Source organism: Nyctereutes procyonoides, unplaced genomic scaffold (assembly GCF_905146905.1).
Source record: "Nyctereutes procyonoides isolate TBG_1078 unplaced genomic scaffold, NYPRO_anot_genome, whole genome shotgun sequence".
NCBI lineage: Eukaryota > Metazoa > Chordata > Mammalia > Carnivora > Canidae > Nyctereutes > Nyctereutes procyonoides.
Window position 1 is genome coordinate 6,769,978 of NW_026575030.1, and position 20,766 is coordinate 6,790,743.

The window sequence follows — 20,766 nt, forward strand, 5'->3', positions numbered from 1 at the left end:
AACTTCTGATTCATCTGTGCTGGCCTCATCCTCGGATGTTCCTTTTTCAGTGTCAGCAGTTCATTAGTGAGTTTCTTTTATTTATTTATTTATGACAGTCACAGAGAGAGAGAGAGAGAGAGAGAGAGAGGCAGAGACACAGGCAGAGGGAGAAGCAGGCTCCATGCACCGGGAGCCCGACGTGGGACTCGATCCCGGGTCTCCAGGATCGCGCCCTGGGCCAAAGGCAGGCGCCAAACCGCTGCGCCACCCAGGGATCCCCATTAGTGAGTTTCTAAAAAGTCAAGCACAAGCTTCTAGGAGGGTCTTGGGTTCAGGAGGTCAGCCCTGAAATCAGAGGGCCAAGGGGTCTCACAAGTGACAAAACAAAACTGAAAGAACAGGATGGGTGAGGCGTGATCCATATTAAATTTAAGTATTCGAACAATATTTAAGTAAAGGCAGCATCTTCAATTCCCCGCTCTGCCTGCCGCTAGCACAGTGATATGCACAGAGGGTATGGAATGAAAGACTGAGTCCCTGTCCCCATCCCCACACGACAGTGCCGAGCTGCCATGGGCTTCCCTCGTCACTGTTTGCCACAGCTTAATTTTCTCTCCTCTCCACATGCCAACTCTGCAAATTCCACGAAGGTGAACTGTGTGCATCTTACCCACCGTTCCATTCCCAGAAACGAGCACACACCTATCCCATTCTCCAAGCATAAGAATTGCTAAATGAGTGAACAACTGATGAATGACTATGTTCTGGGAAAGGAGACCTCTGGGATGGGGAATCCCAGGCAAGAGATTTCAAAGGGTTCAACATACACTGCGTAGATGCTAAGACAGGCCCTAGAGTCCCAGACAAGAGGCATGTCAGAGGCACGTGATCGATTTCCACCTCCCCAAACTCTCGCAGATGTTTTCTGAGATCTGATCTAATGATGTCAATTCGTCTGTGAGACCTGGTCTTAGAAATCCACTTGTTAAAAGTGCTGGACTCTGAGCTGCCAGGAGGGAGCACGCGTTTATAAACCCGAAAGCCACAAGGTCACACGACTTGTTTCCAAAGAATCGCCATTACCTGGCAGAGCGAAACTGGCCATCTAACAGACCCATTATCGGTGTAGCTAGCAGAGGTTGCATTAGCTCGATTTCAGCCCAAAGTGGAAGACTGTGCTGGGGGGAAGGGGGGGGGGCAACTGACCAGCTGCAACTAGGTCAAGAGCTGGTGGTGTTCCAGGAATTGGAGCAGGCCGCGTGCAGAGCCCCCGCTTCCCAATGTCCTCCCAACCCTATTTCAAAGGACTCTTAGCATCACTTAGCTTCAGAATCTGCTTTCGCAACAAATAGACGAAATTTAGGGGTTTTTAAAAGATTTTTATTTATTTATTTTTATATTTATTTATTTACTTACTTACTTATTCATGAGAGACACACCGAGAGAGGCAGAGCCACAGGCAGAGGGAGAAGCAGGCTCCCTGCGGGGAGCCCGACGTGGGACTGGATCCCGGGTCTCCGGGGTCGCGGCCCGGGCTGCAGGCGGCGCTCCACCGCTGCCCCGACATTTAGATTGTTTTCTAGTTTGCAGCAGTCCAGGATACAAAGGGGGCAAGCACACAAGCCCGGAGACTCCCGGAGGCCTCCTGCTCGTCCTCGTTTCTTCAGCCTCCTCCGGGGAAGCTCCCAGCCCCAGGACCTGCAGGGGCCCTACAGGTGCAGCCCCCGGGACACAGCGTCAACCTCGGCCGGGCCTCCGCTCCTCCAGAGGGCGCTCTCAGGACTGCGAGCGCCAGGGGCCCCGGAAGCATTTCCGCCCAGACGCATCCTTGTCTCGCGGCAACCTCCTGGGGGGGGTCCCCGTGACGTACTTCCGGTTGCCGACGCACGTGCGCCTCGAGCGGAAGTGACGTCAACCCGGTAGCCGAGAGGTGGCGCCGCAGTGAGGGCGCCTTGCCGGCACCATGTCGCATCTACCCATGAAACTCCTGCGCAAGAAGATAGAGAAACGGAATCTCAAGTTGCGCCAGCGAAACCTGAAGCTCCAGGGTGAGCGAGCTGCGAGGCCCCGGGGGCCTGGGGACGGGGCCGGGGGGCCGGTGGCTGCGCGGAGCCCGCCCCTGGGCCGCTCTGCTCGGGCCGCGTGTGCCTGGCGCGTCTCCTGAGGTCCCGCGCGGGGCCGCTCGCCGCGGGGGGCGCCCGGGTCGGCCCGCTCTCCCGAGCCTCAGATGCTCCGTACAGAGTCGGAGCAGGAGCGGGACGCCTGGGGTTTCTAACCAGGCCTCCAGCCGGGCTTCCAGCTCCAGCAGCTTTTCCTGCGTCTGCCTCCTTCTGGCTTCCTCGCGTCGCCTCGTCTCCCCTCCCCCCCCCCGCCCCACCCCCTAGGCCCATTTCCAATCAGACACGTGGAACTTGCTCATCTGCACGCACCTTCTTTCACATCATCTGGTTAAGGTCTGCGTTGCTTCAAAGGAAACTCCTTGGCTGTCTTGGTGGGATTGGCTTCCCCTGCCGTCGTCCACCCTCTCTCGAGTCCGGGAGTGTATCCTGTTTGCAGCTCTGCCAGTGCCTCCTGCACGTGCCCAGCGCGTGCCCTCAATCAATTCCATCGCACCTAACTCTGGGTCATGAATTCCTCAGCCGCCTCCAGGTGTTTGCATCCGTCATAAAGACTTACTTACCTGTCGGTCACCTTGCTTACCTGCCTCGTTTGCAGCCCTCCGTTCCTAACAGGGAGCCAGAGATCTTGAAGTTAGCGCTTTTGGATCCCGTGTAACCTCAGCCCCCGAGGGCAGTGCTGGGAGGCATAATTCCTTACCCTCCTTGGATTTCAGCAGAGATGAGTTGCCTGAAAGGAAACCTGAAGAGGACAGGTTGTGGGTTTTAGAAATGGTGTGTGTGTTTCTGATGCCTATCCATAGTGCAGCACTGCTAACAATTGAAATTTTAAGAAGTGTTGTTACTTTTTATCCTATATAAACGGAAACTTTTTAAAAGACATCCTTAGGCGTGTATATATAAGGTAAATACGGGGACCAATAAGTGAATTTTCAATTCATTGCTGCAGAGGAAAGTTAAGGTTGAGTGTCTCGAAATTATAGGAGAAGCAGCAGTTGTGTGAGTAGATGACAGTCTTTTCTAATCTATCCGTGAGCCATGTATTTATCAAATACCTGATATTAACATGTGTTATTTGTAGCTACCTTGTCTGGCCCCATCCATTCAGATGTTTAACTTCACTGAAATATTGCTGTCTCAGATTTTTTTTTTTAAGATTTTTTATTTATTTATTCATAGAGAGAGAGAGAGAGAGACGGAGACGCAGGCAGAGGGAGAAGCAGGCTCCATGCAGGGAGCCCGATGTGGGACCGGATCCAGGGTCTCCAGGATCACGCCCTGGGCTGCAGGTGGCACTAAACCGCTGAGCCACCCGGGCTGCCCAGCTGTCTCAGATTCTTGACTCCAGAAGGACAGAGACACAGTTTTTTGAAGTTGAATCGATGTAGCATTTCCTTTTCCAGCATTTTTCGTTAAAGGAAACTGACTTAATTTTGTAGAAGAATGCCATAAACTTAAGTGGTTTTAATAATGTACATGGAAGGGAATTAAAAGCTAAATCATTTCAGTCACAGACACCATGAAGTTTCTAACCTGAGATTCCAGCGTTTTAAGCAAACCTTCCCTTTGTCACAATGTGTTTTCCGTTTTTAAACAGGGGCCTCGGATGTGAGCTTACCAGAAACACAAAATGGAGATGTGTCTGAAGAAACAGTGGGAGGTGGGAAGGTTAAAAAATCTCTAAAACAGTCTGTGAACATGGGCTCGTCAGAAGCCCAGAATGGAGAGGTAGCTAAAAAAACAGCGGAAACTGTACAAATTAGAAAGAAAAAAAAGAAATCTACCATAATAGTCAATGGAGAAGCACCAACACAGCCTCCCAATTCAGAATCAAAAAAGAAGAAGAAGAAAAAGAGGAAAATGGTGGATGATGCTGGGCCTGGTAAGTACTTCAGTTTCTTTGAACTTCAGGCATTAAAACAGTTTTCACAGTGTCACCATCCTTCTGTTATAATTTATTCATAACAACATGCAAGAATCCTTATACTCACTGGGATACCAGAAAATAACCTAGTAGCAAAAAGAAGTAGGGTGAGGGCTGGGATGTAACATTTATATAAGACACTGAGAAATATGTCCTTTTGTATTTCCTAATGACTGAAGGAAATCTCATGCTTCAATAAAAGCCTCCTTTGAATTCTAGAAATTTGCTCTTTTTGACAATTGGCTAGGTTTTTAAACACATTAAACATTAAAAACATTAAACGTATTATGGCACAGTATTTTAAGTTTATTACCTATTTTCAAACAAATGTGGCATTACACTAAAGACACCTGGGCTGATACTTTTTTATCTTCTCGGGCCTTTATTTCAGAGGATTTTGCATTAATGATTATTTTTATTTACCCCCCCCCCTTTTTTACTCCCAGTTTTTTTTTTTTCCTACCATAAATTCTCCTCTTGAAAGGAGACTTAGTAATAATTTGGATATGCAACTGCAACGTGTATTTAAAAAGAGCAGGTAACTTCTGTATAAATGGAATGTTAATTTCTAAGTGAGTAGGATAGCCAGGATAGGAGGAGGCCAGCTTCTTTTGGAAGATAGTTAGATTTGGATAAGCTTATATGAAGGATAGGCCTTTTAATTGAGATGTGAACAATCAGAGATTTCAAGGTGGACTATAACAGGTGTCAAACTATTCAGCCTGCTGCCTACTTTTGGAAATAAAGCTTTATTAGAACACTACAGTGCCTATCTGTTTACTTGGTCTTTATTAGGGCAAGCCATATGGCCTGCAAAACATATAATGTTTACTCTGGACTTTTATAGAAAAAGTTTGTCAATGCCTGGGTTAGAACTTCGTATTCATCTAACTTAACTGAAATTAAGATTCCATTTAGAAAGGAGCTTTGGATTTTTCCAAACATGCCTAGCCATCCTCATGCTGCCTGTAGATTGACCATTTCCCAGAAGGAGAATAGTCAGATGCAAGGAAGAGGCCAGTCCTGAGCCACAGAGTCCTGAGTTCTGGTCCAGGTCAGTTCTGTTCTAACTAGTATAACTAGCTACCATGAATTTATAAAAGCCCTGCATGATAGTTAACGCATTTGATCCCGAGTGGAACATTTAAGAGTTGATGGGAGGTAAGGCTGGAAGAGTAGTTTAGGGCCCTGTTAGGAAAGCTGTGTGTAGAAGTGAAACGTCAGGAGGCCTTCCCCCTGCCTCCTCTCCCCACTTAGTTTCCGGGAGCTGCCAGTCACCCAGCTAGGGGAATTGTTGCACTTGCACTGAGGTCTCTCTAGTAACGTGAAGAGCCTTTGGGATTTCTGCTCATCTTTATACCACAGCTAGCTTTCATGAAAGATTTATATTTAATGGAATAGTAGGACAAATTAGTGCTTTTTAAGAGTTGAAAAACCATTAATCATAGCCCTTTTTTTCCCTTTGTGAAATACATAGAATTTGATGTAGTTAGTATATTTAAATTGTTTCAACTTTCTTTTTTTTTTTTTTTTATTTTATAAATTAACTTTTATTGGTGTTCAATTTACCAACATACAGAATAACACCCAGTGCTCATCCCGTCAAGTGTACCCCTCAGTGCCCGTCACCCATTCACCCCCACCCCCACCCTCCTCCCCCTCCACCACCCCTAGTTCATTTCCCAGAGTTAGAAGTCTTTATGTTCTGTCTCCCTTTCTGATATTTCTCACACATTTCTTCTCCCTTCCCTTATATTCCCTTTCGCTATTATTCATATTCCCCAAATGAATGAGAACATACACTGTTTGTCCTTCTCCGGTTACTGTGGCCAAGTTCAAAAAGGGTGTTGCCTGAGTTCTTCTCTGGGATTTTGATGGAATCTTGTCTCACATTTAGATCTTTCATCCATTTTGAGTTTATCTTTGTGTATGGTGCAAGAGAGTGGTCCAGTTTCATTCTTCTGCATGTGGATGTCCAATTTTCCCAGCACCATTTATTGAAGAGACTGTCTTTCTTCTAGTGGATCGTCTTTCCTCCTTTATCGTATATTAGTTGAGCATAAAGTTCAGGGTCCACTTCTGGGTTCTCTGTTCTGTTCCATTGATCTATATGTCTGTTTTTGTGCCAGTACCACACTGTCTTGATGAACACAGCTTTGTAGTACAACCTGAAATCTGGCATTGTGATGCCCCCAGATATGGTTTTCTTTTTTTAAAATTCCCCTGGCTGTTTGGGGTCTTTTCTGATTCCACACAAATCTTAAAATAATTTGTTCTAAGTCTCTGAAGAAAGTCCATGGTATTTTGATAGGGATTGCATTATACGTGTAAATTGCCCTGGGTAACATTGACATTTTCACAATATTAATTCTGCCAATCCATGAGCATGGAATATTTTTCCATCTCTTTGTGTCTTCCTCAATTTCTTTCAGAAGTGTTCTGTAGTTTTTAGGGTATATTTTGAGAACCATTTGAATGGTAAATGGTTCTCCAACCTTTTATTTTCAGGTTGTAGGTGTCCTTCTGTCTAAAATGAGTCTCTTGTAGACAGCAAATAGATGGGTCCTGTTTTTTTATCCAGTCTGAAACTCTGCGCCTTTTGATGGGGTCATTAAGCCCATTCACGTTCAGAGTTACTTGAACTTCTTCTTAAAGGGGAGTTTTAAGAGTCCCCCTTAAAATTTCTTGCAGAGCTGGTTTGGAGGTCACATATTCTTTCAGTTCCTGCCTGTCTTGGAAGCTCTTTATCTCTCCTTCCATTTTGAATGAGAGCCTTGCTGGATAAAGTATTCTTGGTTGCATGTTCTTCTCATTTAGGACCCTGAATATATCCTGCCAGCCCTTTCTGGCCTGCCAGGTCTCTGTGGAGAGGTCTGCTGTTACCCTAATATTCCTCCCCATGAAAGTCAGGGACTTCTTGTCTCTTGCTGCTTTAAGGATCTTCTCTTTATCTTTGGAATTTGCAAGCTTCACTATTAGATGTCGAGGTGTTGAACGGTTTTTATTGATTTTAGGGGGGGATCTCTCTATTTCCTGGATCTGAATGCCTGTTTCCCTTCCCAGATTGGGAAAGTTTTCAGCTAGGATTTGTTCAAATACATATTCTGGCCCTCTGTCCCTTTCGGCGCCCTCGGGAACCCCAATTAAACGTAGGTTTTTCTTCCTCAGACTGTCATTTATTTGCCTTAATCTGTCTTCATGGTCCCTTAATTGTCTGTCTCTTTTTTCCTCAGTTTCCCTCTTTGCCATCAACTTGTCTTCTATGTCACTCACTCGTTCTTCCACCACGTTAACCCTCGTCGTTAGGACTTCTAGTTTGGATTGCATCTCATTCAATTGATTTTTAATTTCTGCCTGATTGGATCTAAATTCTGCAGTCATGAAGTCTCGTGAGGCCTTAATGCTTTTTTCTAGAGCCACCAGTAGCTGTATAATGGTGCTTCTGAATTGGCTTTCTGACATTGAAGTGTAATCCAGATTTTGTAACTCTGTGGGAAAGAGGGCTGTTTCTGATTCTTTCTTTTGAAGTGAGGTTTTCCTTCTAGTCATTTTGCTCAGTGCAGAGTGGCCAAAAACAAGTTGTATTGGAACACGGGGGAGTATCACTGGTCCGTCTAGCTGGTCTTCTGGGGGAGGGGCCTGCTGTGCTGATTTTCAGGTGTCAGCACTTGGGGGAGCTGCTCTGCCCCTGCCTGCTGCAGGGCTCAGCGGGGGTTGTTTACCCCGTGGGACCCAGGGAGGAACAGCAGCAGTTGCTATGGCAACTCTGGAAGCCTGGATTCAGCCTCCGCAGGAACTACGGGGCTCGGGGCTCTCGGCTCTCGTCGCATGCCGAGGCTCCGGGGCGGGGCCGCTGATGTGCTCAGCTCGGGGCAGGAGCGTCCTTGCTGTCCTGGGCCCTCCCGGCCTTTGCCTGTCCCAGGGGGAGGCCGGATCCTGGGCTGTGTCCCGGCGCCCTGTGCTCCGCGGCCTGCGCTGTGGGATTCGCGCTCCCGCCCTGCAGCTCCCTCCCTGGAGCCGCTCCCGAGCCCCTCCGAGCTGCTCCGGTCGGTCCCTCCGTGGCGCGCTGCAGCCTTAGGGAGCTCGGAGCACTCCCCTGCGCTCGCAGGTGTCTGTTAGTGTCCCAGGGAGCCTGAGGGCATCCCCGCCCTCCTGGGTCCTGCTCCAACTCCCTGCGAGCCCCTTTCCGCCCGCCCGGGAAGGTTGGTGCAGCTCCTGCTCCTCCGGGACGGGGCTCTCCTGTCCTGGGGACACTCGCCCCGGCCTCAGCCCGGCTCCTCGCGGGGCCCCTCCCCCTCGGAGGCCTTTTGTTCCTTTATTTCTTTTTCCCCGTCTTCCTACCTTGATAGAAGCGCGAACTCTTCTCACTGTAGCATTCCAGCTGGTCTCTCTTTACATCTCAGGCTGAATTCGTAGATTTTCAGGATGGTTTGAAGGTTATCTAGGTAACTTGGTGGGGACAGGTGATTTGGGGACCCTGCTCTTCCGCCATCTTGCCCCTCCCTCTCTTGTTTCAACTTTCCAAAAATGTCTTGGTCACTTAAGATGCTACAATAGGCCTAAAAAATACAGTTTGTTGGTGAATCTCCATGTCCCCCCTGTAGATTACATGTACATTAATTACATGTAATTAAATCTTTAGTCATGAAAAAGACATTCTTTACATCTTGAAACCAGAAATGTGTTAAGCTTTTGAAAACATGCCTCTTTGCATTACAGATCTTTTTATTTTGTGATCCATTTGGTATTATATTTTAACAAAAAAATGGGGGGGGTGTCCTTTAAAACCAAAGATACCAAAAAATCAAAAACTGAAGACAAAGGGGACTCTGAAGAAGGGACCCAGGCTCCTGAAGAGACAGAAAACAATGGGGAGAAGCCAGATGATGAGGAAGAGGACAGTGAAGTGCCCAGCCTACCCCTGGGACTGACAGGTAACTTGAGAAAGTTTTCCACAGAAACCTTAAACATGTCATGCCTTCTGGATTATAGGATTTGAAGTTTCAGTTGTGATTTTTAATTTACCTAGAACAACTATATGCAAATTTTTTTATCTAGCTGCTGCTTTATCTACTTAGTGTGCCTTAGTTCTTGTTATTTCTTTTTTCCTTTTATGCATTCCTAGCACTAAATATTTTGATAGGCACACCAACAGCTTCTCAGGTCCTCTGGTCCTTTGGTTTATTGTTTTCTAAAGATCATTCCATTTTGTAGTAGGAAGATCGTTGGCCCACAAGTCTAGAGATAAGAGGTTTAAGTCATGCTGGCCCAGTTACTAGTAAGGAAGGATGAAATTCACATTATTAAGGGATTTTGGCCAGGGTAACTTTCTTTGGCCTCTGTTTCTTTATAAGGTCAAAAGTTTGGGCAAAATCACTTGATCCAAACCAGAAATGTATAAGAATTCCTTGGGTTTTTCAGTTTGGGTTTTTTGTTGTTGTTGTTGTTAAAATACTGAGGCCTGATAACCCCGGGCTTATTTAATCAAAATTCAAAGGTTATGGCAACAGTTCTCAACCAGGGCAATTTTACTTCCAGGAGGGGTGACCATGTCCTCCCAGTTTACCCAGAACTTGACTAGTTTTTGCATCTGATGTCCTGCATCCCATAAACCTCCTCTGTCCCAGACAAGCCTTGAAGGGTGACTTTCAACGTGTTTGGTTCTTAGAACTGAGGGCAGCCACTGTCATTTAGTGGGTAGAGGTCAGGGAGGCTGCAGAACACCTGATAATACATGGACAGCCTCACAACAAAGAATTATTCAGGCCAAGGTGGCCAATAACCTGGCTGATCAGCAGGGCATGTGTGGGGTGGGGGCTCCCCCAGATGATTTTGGTATCTTCCCCTGCTCAAGAATCATGCACATTTGACATGTGGGTTCAGTCTAACGGTGTGTGGCTATATCTGACCTTCTTAGTTTTTTTTTTTTTTGGAGTGAGATTAACTTGTGGTTGACTTCATACTCAGTTTCTATTATACTGGATGCTTTGCATTTGCATTCCAGATTTCCTAAATATTTAATATCTCTCTGAACCACCCCCATGCTTGGTATTTTCATTTCATACAAGCCCCTTGATTATACCTCTTCTCCATCCTTTACTATTTTGTTACAAGATAGGTTCTAGACTTTACATGGCCGTCAGCAGTGGAGAAACTTCAAAAAAGGATCTTTATCTTAATATTGTATAGAAATGGTCGGGTTTTAGTCCTTCTTACTGGAAAAAGTTTTTCTAAGTTTGATTCCCACCCAGTGATGTTTGCAAACAGCAGAACTATTTTACATAACTATAGCAGCATTAACTTAGAAGATAAATTTGCTAACGATAAACCTTCTTTTATTTAGGAGCTTTTGAGGATACTTCATTTGCTTCTCTTTCTAGTCTTGTTAATGAGAACACTCTGAAGGCAATAAAAGAAATGGGTTTTACAAACATGACTGAAATTCAGCATAAAAGTATCAGACCACTTCTGGAAGGCAGGTATGATTAGATTATCATTGATGTTTGGTCATTAGTGCCTGTTTTTAGCACTAGTCGTTTAGAAGAAATTGGGAACATGTTCTGTTGGTTTTGCAACAACAAAAGTGTTTATGCTTCATTAAAGTCATTAAGTTACTGATGTTTGAAGAAAAGTGTTTCTGTTTCATAACACAATTCTTATTTCTAAGTTAGGTATTTAACCTCTGTGATTGATTTCAGTGATAAAGAAGCTAGGGACTTTTTCTTACTCATTTTCTAGTCTTGATGTCTAAAATGTGATAGTACATAGTAGATACTGAGTAAATGCTTGTTGAGTAAGGAGGCTGTCTATTCCTTTCCATTTTTAATATTTAGGGATCTCCTAGCGGCTGCAAAAACAGGCAGTGGCAAAACGCTGGCATTTCTCATCCCTGCAGTCGAACTCATTGTCAAGTTAAAGTTCATGCCTAGGAATGGTGAGTCTCTGATCTGATCGTTTTTTGCCAGTATCTCACTAGAAGTTTATTGTAGCTATTGAGGACTCCTGGTGATAACAGCGGAACTTTTACCATCTGTCATTTTTTGCCTTTTAGGAACAGGAGTTCTTATTCTCTCACCTACTAGGGAACTGGCCATGCAGACTTTTGGTGTTCTTAAAGAGCTAATGACGCACCATGTTCACACATACGGGTTAATAATGGGTGGCAGCAACAGATCTGCTGAAGCACAGAAACTTGGTAACGGGATCAACATCATTGTGGCCACCCCAGGCCGTCTCCTGGACCACATGCAGGCAAGCCAACACTAGTATGGGGTACCCTGTCTCATTGTCTGTGTGAAACCTAAACCTGACAGCTAATCAGTTTTTGCTTTTGTCTTGTTAGAATACCCCAGGGTTTATGTATAAAAATCTACAGTGTCTGGTTATTGATGAGGCTGACCGTATCTTGGATGTTGGGTTTGAAGAGGAATTAAAACAAATTATTAAACTTCTGCCAAGTAAGTAGGTAATATCTGCATGTGGTTTGCAGAGTAGTTGTTGGAAATGGATGAGGGTTGTTCGTCTATGAAAACTGTTAATACTGTAATTTTAATAGAGCCAAGTGAAGTGGTTGTGCCAGTCATCCCTGGAGAGAGTTTGCAATACGAGCATCAGACTTATCAGTAACTTCTTGCAGTGGTTTTGCTACTTTAGAGGTTATAATGCAAGTCAGACAGTCCTAACATAGGTCGACTCCCATCTGCCCCCACTACCCCTTTTCCCTTTTCTCACCCAATCTGACATCTCCTGGGTAGCCATAAAGGTGTTGCCTTCTGTATTGTATTTGAGTTGTCCATACCTTCGTTACTGTACTTGCAGCGTTATGAACTGTTTATGTCTACAATAAGGTCATGATTCCATTTATATATGGTTTTTAATGCTTTATTGAAGTATAATTGATATTGCAAATGTCTGTACATGTTTTAAATATACGATTTAAGTTTTGACATGTTTACACCTGTGAAACCGGTCACCCCTATCAGTAGAGAAAACATTCTTTCACCATTAAGTATTATCGTGTTAGCTATAGATTTTTTTTTTTTTGTAGCTACCCTTTACCAGATGGAGAATGAGAATGATCCCTTCTGTTCCTGATGTTCTGAGATTTTTTTGTTTTTATCTGCATATATTACATTGCTTTTATTAATCCTGAATGGCATGCTACAGATACCGTACAATGTGTACATTTATTCATTACAAAATGGCTTCCAAACCATTAAAAATGAAATTGCAGTAACAGCATGAAACAGGACAGTAACATCACAATCAGATGTTAAATCTATCAAATGCTTTTACCCTACTAAATTAGATGTTTTTTCCTTTAAATTTTAAATCTGTTAATATAGTAACTTCTATCGGTTAACTTTTAAATATTAAACACTTGAAGTAAACCCCACTTGATCGTGATTCATTATTCTACGTGCTATATTCAGCTTTGGTAAATTTTTGTTTAAAAGTTTTCTTTAAAAGATTGTATCACAAATCATTATTGGGTTTGGTATCAGGGTAATGGCTGGCGTCAAAGAATGAGTTTGGAAGTAACTCTTCAAATCCTGGAGAGATTATGCAGAATTGGTAATATTTTCTACTTAAATGTTTGATGGAATTCACCAATTGAAGTCTTTGGAGCTGGATTTTTCTTTACATAGCATTTTTAACTACGAGTTCTGTAATAGATACAAAGCTATTCAGGATTTCTATTTAATCTCAAGTGAGCTTTAGCCATTTGTCTTTCAAGGAAATTTTCCATTTTATCTAAGTTGTTACATTTATAGTCATAAAAGTTCATGATACTCCCTTCTTAATATGTAGTGATATCACTTGTCCCATTCCTGATAGTTCTACTCAGTATTTCTAGTTGTGAAGTGATGCTAAAGAGTCCTTGAAATAGTTGGGTTATTTTTATATGTATCTATTTCAGCACGCAGGCAAACCATGCTCTTTTCTGCCACACAAACTCGAAAAGTTGAAGACTTGGCAAGGATTTCTTTGAAAAAGGAGCCATTGTATGTTGGTGTTGATGACGATAAAGCTAATGCAACAGTGGATGGTCTTGAGCAGGTACTTTTCGTCAAGATCTTACATTTAAGGATCATTTTTGGTGTATTATTTGCAGTTGTTTTGATCATCCAAAAAGCGGATGGATTAATGAACTTTTAATTCAGATACAGTGAATTGGGTTATTGTCTCACTGGCATCATGAATCTTGAACTTTGAATAGTTTCGTCAGCTCTCTTTATTCTGTCTCTTAATACTGTTTGCCGCAAGAAGACATTAATCCCTACAGATTGTAAATGCAGTTAAGAAAAGAAACATATTGGGATGCCTGGATGGCTCAGTGGTTCAGCATCTCCCTTTGGCTCAGGTTGTGATCCCAGGGTACTGGAATCAAATACCACATCAGGCACCCCGTGAGGAGCCTGCTTCTCTCTCTGCCTATGTCTCTGCATCTCTGTGTCTCTCATGAATAAATAAAAATTTTTTTTAAAAAGTGTGTTATTTAGTGATCTTCTACTCTAAGATACAAGGTGAGTTAGCAGATGGAGAGGCTGGTTTCAGGCACACTACTGTGAAAAGATGGAAATGAGGTGACATTGAGATCCAAATTAGGTAGGCTAAAAACAGAACTTTGAGTCTTCTGATGAAAAACTATTTCAAATAACGATCTCATTTAAAAACTTTTTGTTGGTTGTATATTTTAAAAGATCTATTCACTCAGCTTTGTTATCTTGTTTAGGACAGTGCACTTTTGCTGTAGTTATTTGAGATCTTGCTATTAAGGACCTTTATAAAAATGAAGCATTGCTTATGCTTTGATGGTTCCAACGAGTAGGTGTTACTTTATTATGGCTGCACAAACTGGTAACCAGAAGTCTATAATCTCAGAAATATGGAAAGTATTGGTATCCAGTGTTTGCACCCAATAAAAGGAACCAGAAGAGCTAAAATTAGTGTCCGTTTATGCTTTGTTTTAATAAAGACAGTAATTTTGGTACAGGTAAGGTACGATGGTGTATATGGAATGTTTATTTGTGCTCTCCAAATTATATTGGTTTATGAACCTGAAAATGTCTGATTATTTTTATCTATTTACTTGAACCACTTCTAGGGATATGTTGTTTGTCCCTCAGAAAAGAGGTTCCTTCTGCTCTTTACATTCCTTAAGAAGAACCGGAAGAAGAAACTGATGGTCTTCTTTTCATCCTGTAAGTCCGTGAAATACCACTATGAATTGCTGAACTACATCGATTTGCCTGTCTTGGCCATTCATGTAAGTGATCATCATGAGTTTAGTAAAACACAGTTAACACTTACCCAGTCGTATAGATTGTGGGGTTTGTGGTATCGCTCTCTAAATGTGGAATGATCCCATGTGGAGGGAGCTTTGCTGGGTATGAAAGGGTAGGGACCACAAAGGGGTAAGACATACCACCGACTTAAGGAAATAAGATACAGGCCAGAGAGTGAAATTGAAATAAAGCAGGTTAACAACTCCGTAGCTGGGGGTTCTTGTACAATTAGACCTCCTAGAAATGACCTCAAGTTTCCGGCTCTAATAGATGCTTTGATTTGATTCTAGGGAAGGCAGAAGCAAAATAAGCGTACAACCACATTCTTCCAGTTCTGCAATGCTGATTCGGGGATATTGTTGTGTACGGATGTGGCAGCTAGAGGGCTGGATATTCCTGAAGTTGACTGGATTGTTCAGTATGACCCTCCAGATGACCCCAAGGTAACTGGCATCCACAGTGGCTCTACATTAAGGAATGAGCTTTCCGGTTTCCCTGAGACCTACTGTATTTCATACTCAAAGGTGTATCCCATAGTCATTCAGGTCATGTTTTACTCTGCACTGACCGTGGTATTTCTCTGGTGCTGATGATATTTAGGGCTTTTGCAGGACCCAAAAGGAACATGTAAGATTTGAGAGGCCTCAGTGAGGTTGGAGTTAGGAATGTCATGTGCTTGGAATGGTCTATTAAGAGCAGTAGGTGTTAGAAGAAAATAAAATCTGCTTCCAGAAATAGGTAAGATTCTGTGCCTATGTAGTAAAATAAATTTTACTAAATATTTTCAACAAGCAATAGATTACATAAATTGTCAGCTAGCAGGAAAACACGTTGAAAACGTTATTTTGAAGATGAAACACACTTAGCAGTCATTAGATCACAGAGTTAATGTGAAGATCAGGTCCAGTGAGTATTGGGCCTCGGTCATTGCGCTGTTACCTCTTTGGTCATGGCACATGCAGAAGCCGGGGACGTGGCCATGGTGTGTGTGGCACCGCCCTGTGGGAGGAGCACCATCTAATCCAGATGTGCTGACACACTTCTGTTTGCCACCATGCAGCTCCTAGAAAGGCAGGTTCCCATGGAACTTGATGTATTAATTCAGGTTTTCTCTCTCCATCAAAGGAATATATTCATCGTGTGGGAAGAACAGCCAGAGGCCTAAATGGAAGAGGTCACGCCTTGCTCATCTTACGCCCTGAAGAGTTGGGTTTCCTTCGTTACTTGAAGCAATCCAAGGTAAAGATCTGGGTTTGGAAAATTTTAAGTGGAACCAGTACCTCTTGATAGGAATTGTGTGCCAAGGCCAGTGGCTTTAAGCACCATTTCTGGATGGGTCTGAGGTATCGGGAGTCACTGCGGTGCTATGGGAACAAAGCAGTTAGGTTGGGCAAGGGAGATTCAGTGCGGGTCTGGCCTCACATGAACAGCCCTTGACCTCTTGTCAGGCAGTGTGTCCCAGCGTCCCTAGGCGCTGCCCCTTTCGCTGGCCCTGTTTGAAAACACCTCTGCCTCTCCTAAGCATCTTCACACCTGGTCACCTCCACCTGCCCTCCCTTGCTACAGCCTTGTTTTCATGATGACTCCATTCACTCCTGCTTCTTCCTCCTCCTCCTTCTATACCCTTCTCATTGACTGTTTTACCTCTGTCTCTCCCATTACCATCTCATGTCTCCCAGTAAAAAAAAAAAAAACTTCAACCCTAAAACCCACTTTCCTTCTTCTCCCTTTGTCATTGCTGCTGATGATTGCCTTTCTTCCTTCTATTTTGGAAAGGTTTTGGGTTTTTTTCCTCTATTTACTCTCCACTCACCCTGATCCCCAGCCGACCCTCATCTGGCTCTGGCCTCCAATCATGTGCACACCCATCAAGCCTTCTCTTGACACTCTCCCCTGCTTTGGCCTCCCTTGCCACTGTATTACCAGGTGGATTTTCTTCCACCTTGTAGGTATGTTCAATTCCCTGAAATGGCCTTTGCACCCTTTCCCTAGAATGCCTTTTTCTCGATCTTTAGGATGCTTCTGTTTGAGTGAGCTGTGCTGTCTTGTGGGATGCCATCACTGATCTCCTGTGGTTTGTGTTCCCACACCGCAAGTGCTCATCCAGCTGTCGTCTTACCCCCTACCTGTCTTCTCTACAAGACAGGCCCTGAGGGTGGCGTCCAGAACTTGGTGGCTATTTTTCCAGCACCTCTCCAAGGTGTGGCATTTTTACAGTTATCTAATATGTGATGACTGGTGAGAGATCCTTCTTGTAGGAGTATGTGGTCTTCATGAGCTCTGGTATCACAGACCCCAGTCACGGGGCAACGTGGTTCTAAAACAGCTCTCAACACGGAGGGCCTAGTGGTCCTTCTGACTGGAAGCATCGGGCTGCCTCATGTTAGATCCATAGAGTTCCTTCTGTAGAGAAAAGGGCTTTGTTTATTCACTTTCCCTGTCCAGTTCCTCACCTTTCCTTTCAGGAAGGTTCCTCAGCACAATGCATGTGAAGGTAGCAGAAGCAGGAAAGCTTTCCTTTGGCTTCGGGAGACCAGAGGAGCAGCTGTCTGTCCTGAGGGAGTTGTACATGCCTGGCTGTCCTGGTTCTTCATGGCACGGGATGCTTGTTATTGCTCGATCATCTACATGTCTGATATTGATCCTTCCTGGTTTACTAAATCTCCATGCTTTTGTTTTCTAGGTTCCATTAAGTGAATTTGAATTTTCCTGGTCCAAGATTTCTGACATTCAGTCTCAGGTATGTTTGGTATTTTTGTTTGTGTGTTTTTGTTTAAAAAAAAAAAAAAGTTTGTGAGGAAGAAGTAGCCTCAGTTGGTAATCATTGTCCTCTGACTTTCCCCTTTCATAAACCAGGTTTGTACTGTGTGATCTTCTGGGTTCTTGCTATGCTGTTTACCGGGTTCCTGTGTTCCCTATCTTATTTCTGTTTATACCTTACAAGAACTTTGTCATTATTCTTACTGTGCCCTGATTTTTAAGTATTAGAAAACTTGGATCAAGTGTATTGGGACAAATTTTTTTTACAGGATGGTTTTATTCTAATATATACGAAGTTTGCTTTGTATTTTATTGAAACCGGTGTCGTCTTCATTTCAGCTTGAAAAATTGATTGAAAAGAACTACTTCCTTCATAAGTCAGCGCAGGAGGCATATAAGTCCTACATTCGAGCATATGATTCCCATTCTCTGAAACAGATCTTCAATGTTAATAACTTAAATTTGCCTCAAGTTGCTCTGTCGTTTGGTTTCAAGGTGCCTCCTTTTGTTGATCTGAGTATCCTTTTTTTGTTGTTAGGAACTCACCCAGGAACTGAGAGACAGTTGACAGAGGGGCATTTGGGCTTAGTGTTTAGTTTGGTGTCCACTCTGGCTGAGGTCTGGAAGCCCCGAAATTCATTCTGGTCATTATGTGCTTGTCAGTGCTAGCACATGGCGAGTGGGGATGAACTGTCACAATGGAGATTACAGAAACAAGACAGCCTGTGGTTAAAGCCTTTGAAAACAAAGGCAGATGGTGAGAGCCAGAGAGTTGTGCTTTCCAGAGAGAAGCACAGAGGGGTATAGTTGCATGCAGGGCTCAAGTGGTCGTGCGGCTTCCCTGTATGAAGTCGTGGAGAGAAGCACGCCCTGGAGCTGAAAAGAAATGGTGGGACTTTAGTTTTTATCCTCTCAGAGCCATTGAAGGATTTCATACAAGGAAGTTGCAAGACTAGCAAAAGAAAATAACACTTACGTGCTACTCAGGGTAAAAGGCAAAGGAAACAGTTCCAGTTGCTGCTGTTGCAATTGCTAATCTATACTTTATCTTCACGTTTTCCACCAAGAAAACAAACAGTGAAAGTTTGGCCTTAAGTTAGCACCATGACATTGACTCCCAAAGGGACGAGACTAGGGGGTCACCATCCTCATCATAGGCAGTGGGTAAATGCCTGTTGTGATGAATACTTTTTGAATCATGAGGAAGGAAGAGCAACTCCTCCAGTAGCTAAGCATTCCTGAATCCGTTCAGAACAGAGCTGAAAGTCACTTGTTTTGACACTGAGGGTGGTTTTAAATGTGTTTCTATAGACTTGGTGGTTTAGGTCTCAACTTCTTATAAATAAGGGTCTTCAGTTTCTTTGTGCAGAGAAAACAGTATGACTGTTGCATTGGGCTTAAAAGTCATACCTGCTCGTTTTTGTCCATGGTCACATGGCCACTGTAGACTTCCTGGAGATGTGTCACGTAGGTTTATGGTTACGTTTTCGTGGTGCGGGGAGGGGTTGTGGTAGTGGATCAGCAGTGAATGTGCTGGTTTGTTCTGTGTGTGGATATTAGAAGATGGGAGTTCATGGTCTTCATGTTGCTTGATTTCCTTAACCTTCCCTTCAGACGTGAACAGCAACGACGGCAAACTTAAAAAGAGAGGAGGTGGTGGCGGCTTTGGATACCAGAAAGCCAAGAAAGTTGAGAAGTCCAAAATCTTCAAACACATTAGCAGGAAGTCCTCTGACAGCCGGCAGTTCTCCCACTAAAGACACACCTTCCTTGCATCTTGAATAGCTTTGTCCCGAAATGGATTTTTTTCCCTTTTTCTAACTAAGGAATTGTTGTAGCTTCAGGATTGGGACTGGTGAAACAGCAGTATGAATTAATGTTGCAGCACTGGAGATGGATACTTCCAGGAAATACGTCTCTTATTTGGGGGGTGTAAAACAGAGTTCAGTTTCTCTAGGTTGCTCAAGGGCAAAGCAAGAGGCCTTTTGGCTTTTGTTGTGATGAGAGAGTATTTTAAGTCTTTCCCCTCCAAATTAGTCATGATTGTTTGGTTTGTTTGGTTTTTTTAGGGGGTTTTATTTTTTTATTTTTATTTTTTATTCAAAATCAGTTAACATATAGCCTGTTATTCGGAGGTAGAGTTCAGTGATTCATCAGTCTTGTGTAACACAGTGCTTGTTGCATCATGTGCCCTCCTTAACATCCATCGCACAGTTCAACCTTAGAAGGCAGTAACCTGGTGTACTAAATAGATGCTAGGGGTGGTGATACAGAAGATTGACTCAGGTTTTTTTGGATTTGGTTGATTCTTGGACCTTAACCATAGTTCTTGACCTCCCCGATAATGCTACTGTGGCTAGGAAGCACCTTATATTAAAGTTGGCATTCGTTTTTATATATGCCAGATTTTAAAGCAGTGGGCCTCTCCCCTTTTTTAAGAGAAATGTGGGTTGTCATTGTTACTTGAATAAAAGCACCTTTGGCATTCTAACATTTATTGGGATCAGTGGGAATCAGATTTTCGAGCCTCATTTATACCAATATAGGTGTAATACTCTGCTCTTCTCCATTTAATAACTTAGCAAAAACCTTTTTGATAAAGGCAAAGAGTGATAACACAGTTCAATCAACTTTGTTTCAAGTGGTTTGAATTTTGGTGAACCCTTCCAATTCTGCAGAGTACTCAGGCAAAGCATCTTTTTGAGAAAAAGGGCCCCTTTTATGTCTATGAAACAAAAATAGGTTTATGATGAAAATTGAAAAGGAACAGAGTTCAGAAAGAGCAGCAAAGTTGGGGGTTTCATCACGTGGAGTTTTTCTTGTAGGAACTCTTGATTTCCGGAGTGTTTGATGTGTCTTATTTCCAGTGCATTTTATAACTATAAAATGGTTATTACATTTTGATCAATTTGAAACCAAAGTTGCTAGCATCATTTTGTTGTTGTGCCAATTAATATTCATAGTTTCCTGTTAAATGTTAGTACACCGAGAACACTGAATATGGAGGACGGAAACAGCCTGACAAGAATAGCATCCCAGTATTAAAAAAAAAGTAATACTCTGTGTCTCGGCTTGACACACTGTTCCCCTGGCTGGATCTGTCCTGGGGTTCAGGATTTGACTGCTGGACTCCTGGCATTTAACAACTCTTCATCTAAGATATCCAGGAACTTGTTCTCTTTTTTTGTTTCAGAAGAAATTTTTCTCAAAAAATACACAAAAACAAAGGGAAGTCTTGCTTTTAATCAAAGAGCAGGAGTAAAAACTGAATATTTTCGTACATAACCATCTGGTGTTTTGTATATATACTTTTAAATTTTCTATCAGAAGTGAAGTCATCCTCTAGCCCCTACTTGTAAACCACTTGTTTCATAATGTGTCAGTTTTCCTGTCATTAAATTAATTACATCGATTTTATATTTCATTTATTATGGTGTCTTATTAACCCTTACTTGGTCTGCCTAGACCAAGGTTCTAGGTACCTGCTCATCACAGAGGGAGTTTCCTGTCTTAGCATGTTTCATGCTCCTGTTTGTCCTGCCATGGGTGACATCCAGTGTAAGGCAGTCTACAAAGATTTTATGAGATAAGTACATTAAAAAAAGGTTGAAAGATTGTTTTTTCTATAATAATGGTTTTTATTTTAGGTACTTACTGAGTCAGGAGGTTCTGCTGGCAGGATGGTCTAGACAAG

At 43.2% G+C, this 20,766-nt stretch overlaps 1 protein-coding gene across 1 annotated transcript; it reads left to right on the forward strand.

Moving 5' to 3' along the window:
* The first annotated feature begins 1,893 nt into the window (after positions 1–1,893).
* Positions 1,894–20,489, forward strand: DDX18 (DEAD-box helicase 18). Its single transcript, XM_055316340.1, has 14 exons — positions 1,894–2,030; positions 3,697–3,981; positions 8,817–8,957; positions 10,367–10,502; positions 10,857–10,957; positions 11,075–11,274; positions 11,366–11,480; positions 12,944–13,083; positions 14,132–14,293; positions 14,603–14,755; positions 15,438–15,551; positions 16,996–17,052; positions 17,412–17,589; positions 18,687–20,489. Exons 1-14 carry the CDS (start codon positions 1,946–1,948, stop codon positions 18,827–18,829), a joined length of 2,010 nt encoding a protein of 669 aa, XP_055172315.1. The 5' UTR covers positions 1,894–1,945; the 3' UTR covers positions 18,830–20,489.
* The last annotated feature ends 277 nt before the right edge of the window (positions 20,490–20,766 follow it).

Excerpts from the sequence above, each read along its gene's own strand:
- DDX18 (XM_055316340.1), top strand. The coding sequence starts at position 1,946 with ATGTCGCATCTACCCATGAAACTCCTGCGCAAGAAGATAGAGAAACGG. Across the intron at positions 13,084-14,131 it reads CAGTGGATGGTCTTGAGCAG|GGATATGTTGTTTGTCCCTC; the intron begins GTACTTTTCGTC and ends AACCACTTCTAG. Across the intron at positions 17,590-18,686 it reads GCCTCCTTTTGTTGATCTGA|ACGTGAACAGCAACGACGGC; the intron begins GTATCCTTTTTT and ends CCTTCCCTTCAG.